Genomic DNA, 19,692 nt, shown 5'->3' on the forward strand with positions numbered 1-19,692 from the left:
ATTGAATCAAGTTTAGCCATTATGTATCAACTCTCCCACATTATGCAATGTCTCGACCTTGCCCCGGGGCTGAGAAATTAATTCAAAAGAGAACAGGAATCACTAATTCCCTGGCACATTTTGGAAAATTCATAAGTTTTATTGTTTGAAAATATATCCTGGTTGGTTGCTGAGCCTTGAGCAGAAGATCAACAGAAGTCCTATTTATGTGATGTATCCAAGTTCCCACCATAATTACAACAGTAAGTTGAGCAAATTTTGGAAGAAATTCCTGTTGCTGGTTTTCCAACACTTCACAGTTTCAATGGTTGTGCAAGAAATTGGAATTAAAGTTGCAAAAATTGCGAATCAATATTTTCTAAGAAAAATTTTTCCCATAATTTTACAATCTACTACTCCACAGCATTAAAAATTGCCTTGGCAAACTTGTGCCACATTTAGATTAATGAATAGGTCTGAGGTCACATATCAACCGACTTGAGAACAGTGTCTTCCCTGCTGCCATCAGACTTTTGAGTGGAGGTACGTTGCATTAAGTTGATCTTTCTCTTCACCCTAGCTATGATTGTAACACTACATTCTGCACCTTCTTTCCTTCTCTATGAACAGTATGCTTTGTCTGAATAGCACGCAAGAAACAAAACTTTTCACTGGATACTAATACATGTGATAACAATAAATCAAATCAAATCCAAAGAATATTTTGCATTTGTTTTTTACAAATTACTTGAGGCAAGGTTGCATTTTTGTGAGAGATATTGGATTAGTCAAAACATTTGCCAATAATAGGAAGGAAAGATCAAATACTATTTTCCAGTATATTTATTCAGTGCATATGGATGTTATAATAAAATCAGTGCACTATACAAACTGCTGCATTTCTTTCAGGTAATAAACCTATTACTGCAAATAACTAGTAAAATTTCAGAGAACAGGAAAATGTCAATGGATATTTCATATCTGTTGTCTGTAGCATGTATTGTGCTGTGTTCAGACAGAACAACATGTCACAATGGATTAATGCAATTTCTAATTTCAATGGTGTTAACTTTTGATTGGTTCTTACCCTGCACAAACGTAATCAACTTCAGTTAACTTGCATGATATTCTATGAAAGTTGTAGTATTTCAGATTTTTGCCACACATGTCTTATGCATCTGAATGAAATTTTGTTCATATTCTCCTGAACTACGGTTTAATTTTATATCCGCTTTGAATGTTAAGAAAACCAGCAGATCTTTAAGAATAACTTAAATTTAAAACACGAATATTTAACTCCCTCCATGGTCTCATCCCACCCTACTCCTGCAATTTCCATTCACCCTGTATTTTCCCTAAACTTCCCTTTTCCTGACTCTGACCTTTTGTTTGTCCGCTCTTCCCACTTGGGAGAACTTTTCCTTCCCGCCTGCCACGGGAATCGTAGGTCTGTTGACCTCAGATTGGATTTTTCCGGTTTTGGAACGAAAGTGGCTGGAAAATCCCACCCACTGTCTTTTCAACCTAGTATTCTTTCTCTGATTCCTTCTGCCTCCATCCTCTATCCTTTCCTTTCATGCCCTCCATAAAGCTCACCCCTTTGGTCAAACGTTCGGGACTCTCTTATATCCTTTGGCTTGGCAGTCATTGTTTGCTCCTTGAAACCTTTTTCTACATTAAGTGTGCCTTATAGTGCAAAATATTTTTAAAACCTGTGAATGCTGCTGACATGCTCTCAAAGTCAGTGAGGAAAGATGGGGCTGCCTTCACTGCCGTTGAAAAATCTGAGGACCCAGATGACCCAAGTTCACTCTAAATCAGGTGTTCCCTCCAGCAGAATTGTGCCAGTGTTCCTCTGTGTCTCCACACAAAATTGGCGAAGATTTCAACGACATGTAAATATCAATAACATAATGCGCATTGAAAAAATTTGGAATTTAACTTTTGTTATGTTATCAATAGTGAGTTCATATCAATGAAACTGTTTTTATGCAGATAATTGAGGGTGATATCTGTGAGCTGGGCCCTGGAGTGCTGAATGCAGTAGATCTGGATGTACCTCGTGATACGCTGATATTCTCTGTGATTAGACCCCCTGCCCATGGAGAGCTCCTGAACGGCATCTACGGAAATGATATTGCCACGTACAGACAGATGAATGCTGAAGTTCTACATGATCTGAGAGTACATAGCTTTAGCATGGATGAACTCAAACAAGGTCTGTATACTGTGTGCTACAGATGTCCTCTGCTGGACACCAAATATTACTGCATAGCACAAGATCTGCTCCTCTACGGCAAGCTTGCATGTTCTTAAAGGGAGAAAATATGCTTCAATCGCTATTGGAGTAAATCAGAAGAAATGATTTTGGAATTACTTTATCCATAACTTGTTTTCACGCTTTCTAAATAAAATTTCTAGATAATTATTTATCAGGAACAGTTGAGGACATACTGATTGGGGATATCCTATTTTACTATTTATTTGTTGCTACAACAGCATCTCATATAATGAGCAATGGCTGCCTGAGGCGGTAATCAAATAATAGGCAATGCTGGGTCATCATGGATTTATGACCTCCTTGGGGACTAACTGATGCAGTTGGTGCTTACAGAGTATTTATCTCACAGGAGCAGTGATTCTCAAACTTTTCATCCCTGCACCAGGGCAAAAGACCATGTAGATCGCCTGTGGAGAGATAGACGAGGCGATTCTCCCATCCCAACACACTCATTTTGTACTATGGTTGATTGGGAGAATCGTGTGTGGGCCGATTCACGGGATTCACACACACATTCCCACTAGAATCTCCCACCCCATAAGCTCAATTTCACTCTGGTGGGGTTTAGACTAGCTCCCCAGTTTAAGCTAGTGGGGGACCCTGCTGGAATGAAGGAGGTGCAATCGGGGCCCCTAACGAGGTCAGGCAGTGGCAGTGGTGCCTCCTGGCATATGCACCCAGCCTGTGTCTCCTAGGGGCACCATAGCATTGCCCAATGGGCATGGGGCAGTGCCAAGGGGATGGGGCATGGGGTGGGGCTTTGGGGCGATCAGTGGGGTGCGGGGTCCCACTGTCACTCGGTATTGGGATTGGTCGGGGCTGGAGGGAGGCCAGTGATCGGGGCACGCTGGGGTGTGGGGGGTGGTCTGTGGGGGGGGGGGTCTGCCTCCCATGGGGGAGTGTGTTTACCAGGGATCATCGCTGTTGGGGAGGGCTGGAGATTGGGGCACTTCACGATAGGAGGGGAGTCGGAGCTGGCCCTGGAATGGTCAGGGAGGCTGCGATCAGGCCATGAGAGTATGGAGGGACAGCATTGCGGGGGTCCAGGGCTGGTGAGCAATCATGTTGGCCAACAAAGTGCAGGCTGACAATTTGGGGCCACTGCGCATGCGCAGAATTCTGGAGCTGTCAGACTTTGATGTGAATAGGCCCCCTCCGCCCCCCACGCCCCCTGAACTTTTAATGATATTCCCGATTGTGGCCTCTACATTGCACAGGGTGTGGGAGATCCTTGTCTGAACTCCCACTGAAAAAACAATCAGCACAGTGGTTAGCACTGTTGCCTCACAGTGTAAGGGACCTGGGTTCGATTCCTGGTTTGGGTCACTGTCTGTGTGGAGTTTGCATGTTCTCCCTGTGTCTGCATGGGTTTGTCCAGGTGCTCCGGCTTCCTCCCATTTTCTGAAAGACATGCTGGTTAGATGCATTGACCCGAACAGGTGCTGGACTATGGTGAGTAGGGGAATTTCACAGTAATTTCATTGCAGTGTGAATGTAAGCCTTACTTGTGACTCATAAACATTAAACAATCATGATTTACACTAATTTTCTCACAAATTCAGCATGTAGAACTTTTTTGGGAGAATCGCCTCAGAGATTCTGAGAGATCAAGAGAAACTACATTTTCTTCTTACTTACATACGTACGTAAATGGTAACTGACAGTGAATTACTTTTTAGGTTTTCAGTTCTTCTGCATCTCCATAAGGTTGTGACTGGTGTTAGCGCCTGATGTCAGGTATCTGATCCAACTGTTCATTTTATATCTGAGCCACAATGTTGAACTTTGACATGTTGTTCCACAAGAGAAGACACTGCTATAGGACCCAATCCTATTCTTATTTGACACCCTCTTAGGTGCACTTTTCACCAGTGTCATTGGATCATTGGTCATTCTTCCTCCCTGCCTAGTCCAGGGAAACCGTGACTAATTACAGCTCCCTCGGATTAATATCAGCTGACTCAGTGCAGATCATTGGCTGGCACGGTGGCACAGTGTTTAGCATTTGTGCCAGGGATCCAGGTTCGATTCAAGTCTTAGGGGATTGTCAATGTGGAGTTTGCACATTCTCCCCGTCTCTGCATGGCTTTCCTCCAGAGGCTCCTGTTTCCTTCCACTGTCCAAAGATGTGCAGGTTAGATGAATTGGGCATGTTAAATTGCTCCATAGTGTCCCAAAATGTGTAGGTTAGGGGGATTAATAGGATAAATGTGTGCGGTTAAGAGAATGGGGCAGGAGAGGGCCTGAGTAAGACGTTCTGTTGGAGAGTCAGTGCTGATTTGATGGGCTGAGTGGCCTCTTGCGCTATAGAGATTCTATGATTCTATACCCAGGGATCAAACCTGAAACAGAATGGCTTCCACAGCTTAATTATATACTGAACAGTCCATTTGCTAACTGAGTATCAGGAAGTCAGAAGCAAGTATTATCATTAAGCAAAATCTTAGGTAATTATCTGGAAGCTAGAGTATTTTGATCCTGCTGTTTTCTAAAGGTTGTTTTTAATTGTGAATGCATGATATGCATGCTCATAAATAGGATTACATAGAATATACAGCACAGAAACAGGCCATTTGGTTCAAATAGTCCAAGAATCTGTTTGTGCTCCATGCAAGACTCCTCTCATCTCTTCTTCTCATCTAAGTATATCAATGTAACCATCCTATTCCATTTCCCCTGTCCAGCTTCCCCTTAAATATATTTATATTTTTTGTCCACTCTGTCTGGTAGTGAGTTCCACATTCTAACCATTCTTAACTAAAGAAGTTTCTTCTGAATTCTCTGTTGGATTTCTTGGCTGTTGTCATATATTGATGGTATCTTGTTATGCACTTCTTCACTAGATGAGATATTCTGTCTGTATCCATTCTGTTCAAACTTTTCAGAATGTTAAAAACTTTGATTAGGTCACCTAGCCTGCCAATTCTTTCCTGACATGGATACCCATGCATTTTTGATATCACACTTGCAAATCTTCTCTGCTCTCCAGTATATCTCTATCCTTTTTACAATATGGCAATTAAAACTTCAGGTCATACTCTAAGGCTTAATATGGCAACTAGAACTCCAGGTCGTACACTCCCCTGAGGAACAACTGCAGTGATGTCCTGGAGCTGCTGTTGCTCATTGTGGAGAAAATGATCAAAGGCCTTTTGAAAATCCAGACAAAATCTATTGCATTACCATTTTTTATTCTCCCTATTATCTCCTCTAAAAATTCAATATTTCCTTCAAATTATTCATTCAAAGGATGTGGGCTTCACTGGTTTGGTCAGCATTCATTGCCCATCTATAATTGCCCTGGAGAAGGTGGTGGTGAGTGGCCTTTTTGAACCACTGCAGTGCATGAAGTGTTGATACATCCACAGTACTAATAGGGAGGGAGTTCCAGGATTTTAACCCAGCGACAGTGAAGGGACAGTGATATATTTCCAAGTCAAGATGGTGAGTGATTTGGAGAGGAACTTCCAAGTGGTAGTATTCCCATGTATCTGCTGCCTTTGTCCTTCCAGATGGTTGTGGTCTTGGATTTGAAAGGTGCTGTCTAAGGAACCTTGATGAGTCCCTGCTGTGCATCTTGTAGATGGTACACACAGCTTCCACTGTGTATCAATGGTGGAGCGAGTGAATGTTTGCGGAAGGAATGCCCTGCCAAGTGGATTGCTTTGTATCATCTGTAAATTTAGAGAAAATACTTTAAATACCCTCTTCTGAATCATTAATATATAATGTGGTTATTGTTATGTAAATGCCACTTGATAGCACTGTTAATGACCCCTTCCATCACTTTATGGAGATTGGGAGTAGATCAATAGGGCGCTTATTGGCTGGGTTAGGTTTGTCCTGTTTTTTGTGTACAGGTTATACTTGGGCAACTTTATATTTTGGTGAGTAGTTGCCAGAGTGGTAAGTTCTGGAGTACAAGACTTCAGTGCTATTTTTGAAATATTATCAGGGCCCATAGTCCTTGCAGTATCCAGTGCCTTTAGTCATTTCTTGATAACATGTGGAATGAATCAAATTAGCTGAAGACTGATACCCATGATACTGGGAACCACTGGAGGAGGCCGTGATAAATCACCCACTCACCATCTTGACTTGGAAATATATCACTGTCCCCTCACTGTCGCTGGGTTAAAATCCTGGAACTCCCTCCCTAATAGTACTGTGGATGTATCAACACTTCATGCATTGCAGTGATTCAAGAAGGCTGCTCACCACCAACTTCTGCAGGGCAATTATGGATGGGCAATGAATGCTGACCAAACCAGTGAAGTCCACATCCTTTGAATGAATAATTTGAAGGAAATATTGAATTTTTAGGGAGATAATAGGGAGAGTGAAAAATGGTAATGCAATAGATTTTGTCTGGATTTTTAAAAGGCCTTTGATCATTTTCTCCACAATGAGCAACAGCAGCTCCAGGACATCACTGCAGTTGTTCCTCAGGGGAGTGTACGACCTGGAGTTCTAGTTGCCATATTAAGCCTTAGAGTATGACCTGAAGTTTTAATTGCCATATTATAAAAAGGATAGAGATATACTGGAAAGCAGAGAAGATTTGCAAATGTGATATCAAAAATGCATGGGTAAGGCACCCCAGTTCAACGCCTTATCTTTTGCACTGGTGTGCTGGTCTCCTCCATCATTGAGGAGGGGGATATTTGTGGAGCTTCCTCCTCTGATGAGTTGTTTAATTATTCACCACCATGTGGCCGGACTGCAGAGCTTAGATCTGATCCACTGGTTATGGGATTGCTTATCTCTATCTATCACTTGCTACTTAAACTGTTTGGCATGCAAGTAGACCTGTATTGTAGGTACACCAGACTGACACCTCATTTTTAGATATGCCTGGTGCTGCTCTTGTCATGCCCTCCTGTACACTTTATTGAACTATGGTTGATCCTCTGGCTGGTGATAATACAGAGTGGGGGAAATGCCATGCCATGAAGTTACAGATTGTTTGAAGTCTATCCCATTTGGCATGATGGTGGTGCCACACAACACAATGGAGGCTATCCTCAATATGAAGACAGAACTTGGTCTACACAAGGTGGTCACTCCCACAGATACAGCTGTGGCAGGTAGACTGGTAAAGATAAGGTCATATATGTTTTTCCCTCACCTACTGCTGCTGACTAGTCTAGCAGGCACATCCTTTAGAACTTGGTCAGTTTAGTCAGTAGTGGTGCTACCAAGCCACTCTTGGTGATGGACATTGAAGTCCCTCACCCAAAGTACATTCTGTGTCTTTGCCATGCCAGCAATTCCTCCAAGTGTTCTTCAACATGGAGGACAACTGATTCAGCAGCTGATAGATGAGGTAGGTGGTGGTATGTGGTAATCAACAAGAGGTTTTCCTGTCCATGTTTGACCTGGTGCCATTAGACAGCATTGGTCCAAAGTCCATGTTGAAGTCAACCAAGATACTCCCTTTTGAAATCTGAAATGCTGATTACTTTTCATTATATTTCACATTTCTAAATCTTCCTCTATTCTCTTCCTGAGTAAGGATGCCATTATTGTTCCTGCCACTGGTGACTGGTCCAAAATTCCCTGGACATGTTCTGTCTCCCTTCTCAAATATAGGAATTACATTAACTATCCACCAGTTCTCTGGCAATACACTTTTTTCTCATAACTTATTAAATATGAGTACTAATGCCACTGCTATTTCTTGCCTGAGTCTTTTAAAATAGTAAGAAGTCTCACAACGCCAGGTTAAAGTCCAAACAGTTTGTTTGATAGTAATCCCACAAGCTTTCGGAAACGGTGTTCCTATGTCAGGTGTGTGGAAGGTTCTGATCAGAGAAGGGCATTTACACCTGACGAAGGAACACTGTTCCCGAAAGCTTGTGGGATTACTATCACATAAACTGGTTGGACTTAAACCTGGTGTTGTGACACTTCTTACTGTGTTTACCCCAGTCCAATGCCGGCATCTCTAATCATGACTTCTTTTAAAATACACAGATGCAATCCATCCAGACCAGAGTCTTTGTCCTTTTTGAGTTTGTTAAATTTGTTTGATATGTTTGTGTTTATTATTTTAAATGCAATTAACTCATTCATACATACTTATGTACTCAAGAGTTCCAGGGTGAGATAGCTAAATGGGTTCAAAATTGGCTTGATGACAGAAGCCAGACGGTGATTGTGGAGGGTTGTTTTGCAAACTGAAGATCTGTGACCAGCGGTGTGCCTCAGGGATCGGTGCTGGGTCCACTGTTACTTGTCATTTGGATGAGAATATAGAAGGCATGCTTAATAAGTTTACAGATGACACCCGAGATTGGTGGCATAGTGGATTGTGAAGAAGGTTATCTAGGATTGCAATGGGATCTTGATCAATTGGGCCAGTGAGCTGACGGATGGAGTTCAATTTAAATAAATATGAGGTGATGCATTTTGGTAGATTGGACCATGGGAGGACTTCCTCAGTTAATGGTAGGGCATTGGGGAGAGTTAGAGAACAAAGAGATCTTGGGGTACATGTTCATAACTGCTGAAAGTGGAATCACATGTGGATACTATGGTGAGGAAGACATTCAGCATGCTTGGTTTCATTGGTCAGAACACTGAATACAGAAATTGGGACGCCTTGTTGAAGTTGTATAAGACATTGGTAAGGCCACGCTTAGAATACTATGTACAGTTCTTGTCATCCTATTATAGAAAGGATATTATTAAACTAGAAAGAGTGCAGAAAAGATTTACTAGGATGCCACTGGGACTTGATGTTTGAGTTATAGGGAGAGGCTGGATAGACTGGGACTTTTTTCTCTGGAGTGTAGAAGGCTGAGGAGTGATCTTATAGAGGTCTATAAAATAACGAGGGGCACAGATCAGCTAGTCAATACATTTTCCCAAAGGTAGGGAAGTTTAAAACTAGAGGGCATAGGTTTAAGGTAAGAAGAGAGAGATACAAAAGAGTCCAGAGGAGTGATTTTTTTTTCACACAGAAGGTGGAGAGTCCTTGGAACAAGCTACCAGAGGTCATAGTAGAGGTGTGTACAACTTGGTCTTTTAAAAAGCATTTAGTCAGTTACATGAACAAGATGGGCGTAGAGGGATTATGAGCTAAATGTGGGCAATTGGAAGTAGCTTAGACGTTTAAAAAAAATGGGTGGCATGGACATGTTGTGACGAAGGGCCTGTTTCTATGCTGTAAACTTCTATGACTCATACATACATACAATCGCTACAGTGCAGAAAGAAGCCATCCATCCATCGAGTCTGCACCGACTCATCTCATCATTTAATGTCCCCTCAACAAGAGGCAAATTAGAGGATAGCTAATGTCACTCCAATATTGAAAAAGGGAGGTAGAGAGAAAACAAGGAATTATAGACCAGCAAGCCTAACATTGGTAGTGGAGAAAGTTCTCTAATCCATTATCAAGGATTTTATAGTGGAGCATTTAGAAAGCAGTGGCAGGATCAGAGAGACTCAGCATAGATTTATGAAGGGGAAGTCATGCTTTACAAGTCTGTTGGAATTCTTTGAAGATGTAATGAGCAGAGTTAACAAGGGGGAGCCAGTTGATGTAATATATTTGGACTTTCAGAAAGTCCCGTATGAGAGATTATCGTGCAAGGTTAAAGCAAATGGATTGAGGGAAGTGTATTGATGGACAGAAAACTTGTTGGCAGAGAAGAAACAAAAAGTAGGAATTAATGGGTCCTTTTCAAATTGGAAGGCAGTAATTAATGGGGTGCCACAGGGATCAGTGCTCAGACGCCAGCTATTCACAACATATATTAATGATTTGGATGAGGGAACAAAATGTAATATCTCAAACTTTTCAGATGATATCAAGTTGGGTGGGAGGGTGAGCTGTGACGAGGATGCAGAGCTCCTTCAGAATGATCTGGACAGGTTGGGTGAATGGGAAAATCAATGGCAGATGCAATATAATTTGGATAAATGTGAGGTTATTCACTTTGGAAGCAAAAACAAGGCGGCAGATTACTACCTGAATGCTGTAAATTGGGAGAGAGGGGTGTGCAAAGGGACCTGGGTATTCTTGTGCAGCAATCACTGAAGGTAAGTATACAGGTGCAGCAGGTGGTAAAGAAGGCAAATGTTATGTGGGCCATCATTGTGAGAGGTTTCGAGTACTGGAGCAGGGATGAGTTGTTGCAATTATACAGGGTATTGGTGAGGCCACATCTAGAATATTGTGTGCAGTTTTGGTCCCCTTTTCTGAGGAAGAATATTCTCGCTCTCGAGGGAGTGTAGCGAAGGTTTACCAGGCTGATTCTGGGGGTGGTGGGACTGGTGTATGAGGAGAGATTGACTAGGTTAGGATTGTTTTTGCTGGAGTTCAGACGAATGAAAGGGGATCTCATAGAGACTTATAAAATTCTAACAGAACTAGACAGGATAGGTGCAGGGAGGATGTTCCTGATGCTGGGCGTGTTCAGAATCAGGGGTCACAATTTGAGGATTTGGGGTAGACCATTTAGAATGGACTTGGGGAGACATTTCTTCACCTATAGAGTGGTGAGCCTGTGGAATTCATTACCACAGGATGTAATTGATACTGAAACATTGAATGTATTCAAAAGGTGACTAGATATAGCACTTGGGGCAAGTGGGATAAAAGGTTATGTGGAGAAAACAGGATTAGGCTATTGGGTTGGATGATCACCCATGATCGTGATGAATGGTGGAGCAGGTTCAAAGGGGCAAATAGCCTCCTCCTGCTCCTATCTTCTATGTTTCCATGTGTATAAGTGAACTGACCCTGTTGTTAGTAGATGCAAAGAAAGTCTTCGTTCTGGTTCTTCCCCATAAAGTGGGACATTTAGAAATGATTCTCAGCATTAACAGTCAACCAATCTATCTAAAATCAGAAACTCAACCTAGGCAAAATGTATAATCATACTGCCTTCCAGTTAATATTTCTTGGTTCTTCATAATTATATTACTTATAACAAATAATTACTTACAACAAATAGGCTTGTGTTATAGGTAATACCAAACTGAAGGGACTTGAGTCTGAATAGATATGAGAGAACCTAGGAATGAGCTAGATTAAATGTATGTGGGTGCAACAGTGACAAATGAAATTAAAATAGAGAAGTGTAAGGCACAAAGGAAGAAAAGGTGGGTGTCATACATAATAAATGGTGTTAGAATGGTTAGGATGAAATTCAAAGGGAATAAGGGATACTCACAGGTTCCTGGAAAGCTCAAGGGGTGAGATGCACAAAAGTGGATACAATGGACGGTAAAACTGAAGGACTGTGGAAGCAAACAATCTTTCAGATAGGTAAGACCTCTGAATGAAAAAATTGTGATTGCCATAAAACAGCCTACAGAAAAATATGTTGGGGCAGGACAAGTAATTTGTGGACAAATGATGGAGTGATTCACAATCCAAGCTTACATTTTCTTGGATGGTGAAATGAAGGTTAATTAAATGGATTTCAGCAATGTTGCCCAGTTTGATATTCTAAAGTATCCTGCCCAAAACAGAGCAAAGCAACTTGTTTGACACAAGACATTAGCCAAAGTTGGTGCCAGGGCAGTGCCTGAAATTGCATGTCGGACAATAAGAAAGTTGCGAAGATAAAGTTACCCAATTGTGCCATTTACCAGGTCAATTCCCAGAGTATCTCAATATCACTGTAGAAGACAGTGGTAAATTCTTTCCATGGTTCAAATGTGGCTAAGGGCCCACCCAACCAAGTGCTGCCAATTCTGAAAAGGTTTCCGGATTCTCCCAAAAAAATTCTGTCGAATTTGTGTAAAAACTAGAGTAAATCCTATTTCTTTTTTTAGCGGAATTTTCAAAATTCTGCAGAGTGCACTAGAACATGAGAACATAAGAACATAAAAAATAGGAGCAGGAGTAGGCCATCTGGCCCTTCGAGCCTGCCCCGCCATTCAATAAGATCATGGCTGATCTGTCGTGGCTCAGTTCCACATTCCCACCCTCTCCCCATAACCCTTAATCCCCTCTCTTATCAGAAACCCATCAACCCGTGTCTTAAAAATATTTAGCGAGGTAGCCTCCACCACTTCAACGGGCAGAGAATTCCAGAGATTCACCACCCTTTGAGTGAAGAAGTTCTTCCTCAACTCCGTTCTAAACCGCCCCCCCTTTATCTTGAGGCTGTGCCCCCTAGTCCTACTATCCTTTCTGAGCGGGAAGAGTCTCTCCACCTCTATCCTATCCATCCCATTCATCATCTATACGTCTCAATGAGATCTCCCCTCATTCTTCTAAACTCTAACGAGTACAAGCCTAGTTTATTCAGCCTCTCCTCTTAGCTCAACCCCTTCAACTCCGGCATCAGCCTAGTAAACCTCCTCTGCACTCCCTCCAAGGCCAAAATATCCTTGCGTAAGTACGGCGACCAAAACTGCACACAGTACTCCAGCTGCGGCCTCACCAATGCCCTATATAGCCGCAGCAAGACCTCCCTACTTTTATATTCAATCCCCCTCGCGATGAAGGCCAGCATCCCATTCGCCTTCCTGACGACCTGCTGCACCTGCAATCTGGGTTTTTGCGACTCATGCACAAGGACCCCAAGGTCCCTCTGCACCGTCGCCTGCTGCAGTTTTTCTCCACGTAAATAATACTCCTTCCTACCATTATTCCTACCAAAGTGGACCACCTCGCACTTGCCAACATTAAATTCCATTTGCCATTTCCTGGCCCATTCACCCAGCCTATCTAGATCCTTCTGCAGACTCTCCACACCCTCCGCACAATTTGCCGTTCCTCCAATCTTGGTGTCATCAGCAAATTTCGACACCATACACTCGGTTCCCTCCTCCAGATCATCTATATAAATGGTAAATAGCTGAGGTCCCAGCTAGTGAGAATCATGATAAATATCCAGAGCTGGGGCCAATTCCCACTGTAGCATAGTGCTGAGTGGGCCACTGCATATGCACTGATCTGTGAGAGTGGAGATTCGCGCATGCGCAGTAGGTTCATTTGATTTATTATTGTCACATGTATTAACATGTGTATTGTTTCTTGCACACTGTACAGACAAAACAGACCGTTCATAGAGAAGGAAATAATAGCGTGTAGAATATAGTGTTACACTCATAGCAAGGGTGTAGAGAAAGATCAACTTAATGCAAGGTAAGTCCATTCAAAAGTCTGACTCTTGAGTCAGTTAGTATGTGACCTGAGACTTTTGTATCTTTTTCCCGAAGGAAGAAGGTGGAAAAGAGAATGTACGGGATCTGTGGGATCTTTAATTATGCTGGATGCTTTGCCGAGGCATCAGGAAGTGTAGACAGAGTCAGTGGATGGGAGGCTGGTTTGCTAGATGGATTGGGCTACTTTCACAACCTTTTGTAGTTTCTTGTAGCCTTGGGCTAAACAGGAGCCGTACCAAGCTGTGATACAACCAGAAAGAATGCTTTTTATGGTGCATCTGTAAAAGTTGGTGAGAGTCATAGCTGACATGCCAAATTTCCTTAGTCTTCTGAGGAAGTAAAGGCGTTGGTGGGTTTTCTTAACTATAGAGTTGGCACGGGGGGACCAGGACAGATTGTTGGTGATCTGAACTCTAAAAACTTGAAACTATCATCCCCATTGATGTAGTCAGGGGCATGCTGTCCTTTTATGTTTCCTGAAGTCGATGACAATCTCCTTCATTTTGTTGACATTGAGAGATTATTGTTGCCAGTTCACCAGATACTCTGTCTCATTCCGGTACTCTGTCTCGTCATTGTTTGAGATCTGACCCACTACGGTGGTATCGTCGGTAAACTTGAAAATCGAATTGGGTGGGAATTTAGCCATACAGTCATAGGTGTGCAATGAGTATAGTGGGCCTTGTGGGGTACCAGTGTTGAGGATGATCAAGGAGGAGATGTTGTTGCCTATCCTTACTGATTGTGGTCTGTGAGCTAGGAAGTTCAAGATCCAGTTGCAGAGGGAGGTACCAAGGCCCAGGCCACAGAGTTTGGAGATGAGTTTTGTTGGAATAATAGTGTTGAAGGCTGAGCTGTAGTCAATAAATAGGAGCTTGTTATCTAGTCCCGCATTGCCAACCCCCATTACTGCTCCTGTGACTCTCCGCACCCTCTGATCGCTGGTCTCCCAGAAGTGCCCGGGCCAAGCCCAACACCACCCCGACCCCCCCATCTCCAAGCCATCTCAATCTTCACCCCCCCCCCGACCCCACTCACCAGCTCCTGACCAGTCCCCAATCTCCCCGAGCCGCCTCCCACCCCCCACCCCCCCCCCCCCCCCCCCCCCCAACATAGCCTCGACTCTCCACCAGTAGGCCTGACCGCTCCATGCAGCCCCGGCCCCTGCAGCAGAGTGGAAGCTGGACCCCCCACTGCCACCAATCCCCCACTACTTAGGCTCTGCCTACAATAGGCCCCGCCCCCTCTATCCCTACCCCTTGGCACTGCCTGGAGGACAGTGCCAAGGTGCCCCTGGTCATTGCCACTTTGCCTCTTGGGTAATACCAGAGGGCCAGACTGGCAGTGCCAGGCTGGTAGTACCAAACCTTCCACAGCCCAGGGGGGCCTCCATGGCCTCCCTTCACTCCAGTGGGATTGGGCCACCAGCTTCCTGGTGGTGGGGAGCTGTTGTATACCCCACTGAACTGAAACACTTCTGGCAGGGGATGAGAGGATAGTAGGCCCAGAGACTTAAGCTGGAGATGCATGGAAGCCATGGTGCCCAGTGGGGAGTTCACTACTCGGCCTCCACTTAAGTCCCCTAGCCCGTTGCGCTGCTGGAGCAGCACAGCAGACTGGGAGAATCGCCCCCTACATTGTTCCCTCAGTGCATGAAAGGGCAGTCAGCTCACAGAACAAGAGCATGTTCCCAACATAATTTCACTGGAAGAAATTGAATAAGAGGATGCATTGATCGAAAGTTTCTATAATTATTGCACTCAGAGTCAGGCACCCACACTTCATGCTATGCTGTTGCCTCCTGCTGGAAGTATTCACTGTCTTTTGCAGCAACTTTTACAAGTGACATAACTCTCAACTAATTGTTTCAAAAGATGTCTGACAGGTGAGAACAGAATAAAATCAAACTGTTACACCTGAGTATCTAACTCCTGGGATAGTTTTTGCATAAGCCCTTGCTTTTGTGACTTTAGTTAATTGAACCACCCCATGTATATTTTCATCATGCTTGTACATAAAGATATTACAATGTTTTAATGAAGTGATCTGTACTTTTTCAGGGTCCTTTGTATTGTTATAGAGTGATGTATACATTTTATTAATCAGGTAGCAACAGGACATTTAGAAAAGCACTACAACCAAGCACAGTCAACACGTTAACAAAAATAGTGTTCAACAAATTTATTAGAGTTCTTTTGAGGATGTAACAAGCAGGGTGGATAAAGGGGAATCAGTCATTATAATGTATCAGGATTTCCAAAAGGCATTTGATCAGGTTCCGGGGTGGGCGAGGCTCACAGAACAGCATTCCCCGTTGGCCTTGGGTAGGCAAGGTGGTAAAATTCCGGTACTTAGTTCTGCTTTCTCTCCCTACAGGTGTCGTGAGACCAGCTGAGTTTATCTACCATTCTCTGTTTTCGCCTCAGATTCTACCATCCACAGTATTTTGCTTATTCAAGAATTATAGAGGTCAGACAGGAAAATGGAGTTAAGACCACAATCAGATCAGCATGATTTTCACGTGTGAAAATCATTTACATGAGATGAGGGGTTTAGTCTCTCTTCTCTATTTAGAAGAGAGACTAAATAGACTAGGTCTGTACTCGTTGGAGTTTAGAGGGATGAGGGGGGATCTTATAGAGACGTATAAGATAATGAAGGGGATGGATAGGGTAAAGGTACAGAGATTCTTCCCGCTTAGAAAGGATAGCAGGACGAGAGGACACAGCCTCAAGATAAGAGGGGGGCAGCTTAGATCAGAGTTGAGGAGGAAGTTCTTCACTCAAAGGGTGGTGAATCTCTGGAATTCTCTGCCCTTGAAGTGCTGGAGGCTACCTCGCTAAATATATTTAAGTCACGGGTAGATAGGTTTTTGACAGACAGGGGAATTAAGGGTTATGGGAAGAAAGTGGGAAAGTGGAACTGATCCACTTCAGATCAGCCATGATCTTATTGAATGGCGGGGCAGGCTCGAAGGGCTAGATGGCCTACTCCTGCTCCTATTTCTTATGTTCTTGTGATTTCAGATTAGCATGATCAGATCAGCATGATCAGCTTTTTGGGTTGAATGGGTTACTTTTGCTCCTATTTCCCTGATCTTATGATCTTTACAGCATGTTCTGCATTTTTATAAAGTGAATTAATTCCATAGGTTAGTTGCAACACTTTCTCTTTCAGGTATGAAGCTGATGTACCTACATGATGACACAGAAACCCTGAAGGATAGTTTTACCATTCAGCTGACAGATGGCAAGCACACAGTACCAGGAATTGTACATGTCCATATTATACCAATCAATGATGAGAAGCCAGTTGTTTTAATGTAAGCTTGAATTCTTTGGCATGGGATTTACTGTATGAATCCTTATATGGTATATTATAAATACAAAACATTGAGTGAGCAGGATTTTGTGGGTGGGATGATGGGCATGGGGAGTTGTGTGATTAATAGTCTGCTTTGTGAAGCTTCATTTAGTTTTACACTTGAATGTTTTGTGAAAGACCCAAGTTCAATTCATGTCCCTATAAGTGTTTGCCTTGAGGACTATCATCACTACTTAAAGCTCATATTATGGGAAATATGTTTCACAGGTATCAGTTACTTGATTTATTTATCTGTGACTGTGTTTCATAAGTCTTTTTCGAAATGTAGAACTCATTCAAAATAAAGACATTAGGGAGGATTATTAATGAGGGGATAAATTATTCGAGCTTTGTGATGCTGTTGAGTTAGGGAGTGGTATTAAAGTGCAGCGTAATTTGTAATTTCTAGAACAAGCTCAACCACCATTGCTCACCAGTTACATCCTAATTTCATGTACTTATATTCAAATTGCAAATTCCAATTATCCACTTGATTCAAAGAATTCCATGATGTGGAGCTTGGCAATCCAGACCAAGAAAGAGAGTTGGCTGATTTCAGCTTGGGTAGTCAAAATGTTGATTGATACAACTGCTTTCAGCACCCCTCAGCGAGGGAAAGGAAAATGTGCTGAGCTTCCCATTCTGTGACTGCTTTCCAGTGACACTTGCTGACAAATGCATGTGCACTGATGATTTGCGAGCTCAGAATCAGGCCTGGTTATGACACTTCTGTAGCTTAATAGGCAGCAATCAATTTCTAAGCTCACTCATTGGAAGATTTAATGTCCAGCAAACATGGAACTGCAAAACACAAATCATGCTGAATTGCAAGGTCCTCTGCTTACCCTGAGACCAGAGACTTATTGAATTGGGAAAGTGGGCTCAATTCCTCTTGTGACTGATGCAGACTCGATGGGCCGAATGGCCTCCTTCTACTGTGTGGGGATTCTATGATTCAATATAATGTCTATTACAGGAATATTAGATAAAATATTTATGAAGATGGGCTGACAATAAACAACTCTAAAGAATGAACAGTACTCTTAGAGTTATTATGTACTGCTATCTTGCTGCAGGTAAATCCTGTTTTACATTGTACCATTTTGTCAGAAAGTCCAGTTTTATGGAATGAAAGCAATGGGGTTGCCAACGAAGTGTCATGCATGCTGTGGAACTGGCTGCTCCCTGTACTGCTGTTCTCTGATCCTTCCATCTGCCACAATAATGTATAAAATCTATTATTGTGATTACATAATCATATATGATCGGCTATGTATTTGTTAATGAAGGAAAAGCGCAAGCCTACATGTCTTGTTTTTCAATGTTATTAGTACCTTTGTGTATTTTGCTATAATTCGAAGGGTGAAATACACAATACCCATTTTATGGAAAATCCTGTTTATGGAATGAACTTGGTCCTGACCCATTTAATGAAAAGTGGACTTACCTGTACATTCATTCTCAGCCTACAGAAATCTGACCAAAGTGAAAGTTGTGCATAGATCAATAATAGCTCTTTATCTATTCAGAAACACAGGCTTGGAAGTGGAAGTGGGAGAAAACAAGGTGATTTCCAGTGTAGCTTTAGAAGCTGAAGACAAAGACACACCACGGTTCAAGCTTTACTATGTTATCAATACTGTACCCATATTTGGATGGCTGCAGTTAAAGGTGAGAACCGACAAAACCTTCCATGATTTTCCCATTTGTCAAAGGAGTTCAGAGAAGTGATTCCTGCCTTTTAAATAACTGCACTGTAAAGAACTGAGATTAATGTCTTCAGAAAAGCATGGGTCATTAATCATTCATGGAAAATTATTTTTAAATCGTAGTGGGACCTCAGGAGAAGAATTCCTTTGCTCCTTTGACACAATGATACAAGTGACTTATTTAAGATGATAAGATTCCCTATGGTCAGTAATCCCAGCCCAATTATAAACATGTTCAAGAGGAAAGGCAAGTTAGAATGCTGGAAATATGAGCTAGAGACAATCTGCATGAATTACATGAACCCCATTATAATGTGGCTGCACACTGAGACCAAAGCAATTGTTCTCCCTTTGGAATCTAATATGACAGACTTGGGAATGCAAGACAAAAACTTCCATAGTGTGGCTGTAAGAGTGGAACTTCTGCCTGCCATCTTGTCCTCATCTTCACCTTATCTCAAATTTCATAGGTGGAGTTATGACTATTTTTTGGTGAGTACCTATGCCAGTAACAGGACGACAGAAGCATTTCCACATCAGCTGTGGTACAGAGGTACCTCACCAATAAAGTAGCCAGAGATTTGTGGGGAGTGAGCAGTATTACTTAGGTCTGCAGAGGGTTATCTTGTAAAATAGCACCTTTGGATAAGACGAGAAACAATGGTCCTACCTGTCTGTTCATGTGGATGTAGAGAATGTTTTGAAGAACTGATCGTTCCCTCAGTGTCCTGACCATGAATTCCTCAAACAACACTGTAAATGCAGAATAATTGGTAACATGAGGTTGTTGTATGATGTCCACTCGCATGTTGGTCGCAACAGAATTTGCTTATAGACTATAAGATGTAGGAGCTGAAGTAGTCCTATCGAGTCTGCTCTGCAGTTCAATGAGATCATGGCTGATCTGATATAATCCTCAACTTCACGTTCCCGCCTAATCCCCATAACCCTTGATTCCCTTGCTGATTAAAACACATCTGTCTCAGCCTTGAACATACTTAACGAGCCAGCCTCTTCAACCTTTTGCGGTAAAGAAGACCACGGATTCAGAGTGAATAAGTGACCTCTAATTCTTAGATTATGCCTTCTGCTCCTAGACACTACCACAAGAGGAAACATCAGTGAAATCTTACCCTAAAATGACTGAGTGTTGGTTCCAGTGAGAAAAATGATGTTTCTCTGAGAAACAAGCTTGTTTTCTCTCCAGATCTTTCCACACTATGGGCA

At 42.6% G+C, this 19,692-nt stretch overlaps 1 protein-coding gene across 1 annotated transcript in view; it reads left to right on the top strand.

Moving 5' to 3' along the window:
* The window catches only part of frem1b (Fras1 related extracellular matrix 1b), a 209,819-nt gene that overhangs the window by 126,353 nt on the left and 63,774 nt on the right, over window positions 1–19,692 (top strand). Inside the window, exons 20-22 of the mRNA XM_080195534.1 lie at window positions 1,975–2,197; window positions 16,571–16,715; window positions 18,286–18,427. Of these exons, the coding sequence (XP_080051660.1) occupies window positions 1,975–2,197; window positions 16,571–16,715; window positions 18,286–18,427 (510 nt within the window). The remainder of the gene's footprint in view (window positions 1–1,974; window positions 2,198–16,570; window positions 16,716–18,285; window positions 18,428–19,692) is intronic.

The sequence above is a fragment of the Carcharhinus amblyrhynchos genome, chromosome 9, assembly GCF_965287045.1.
Source record: "Carcharhinus amblyrhynchos chromosome 9, sCarAmb.v2.hapA, whole genome shotgun sequence".
NCBI classification, from domain to species: Eukaryota; Metazoa; Chordata; class Chondrichthyes; order Carcharhiniformes; family Carcharhinidae; genus Carcharhinus; species Carcharhinus amblyrhynchos.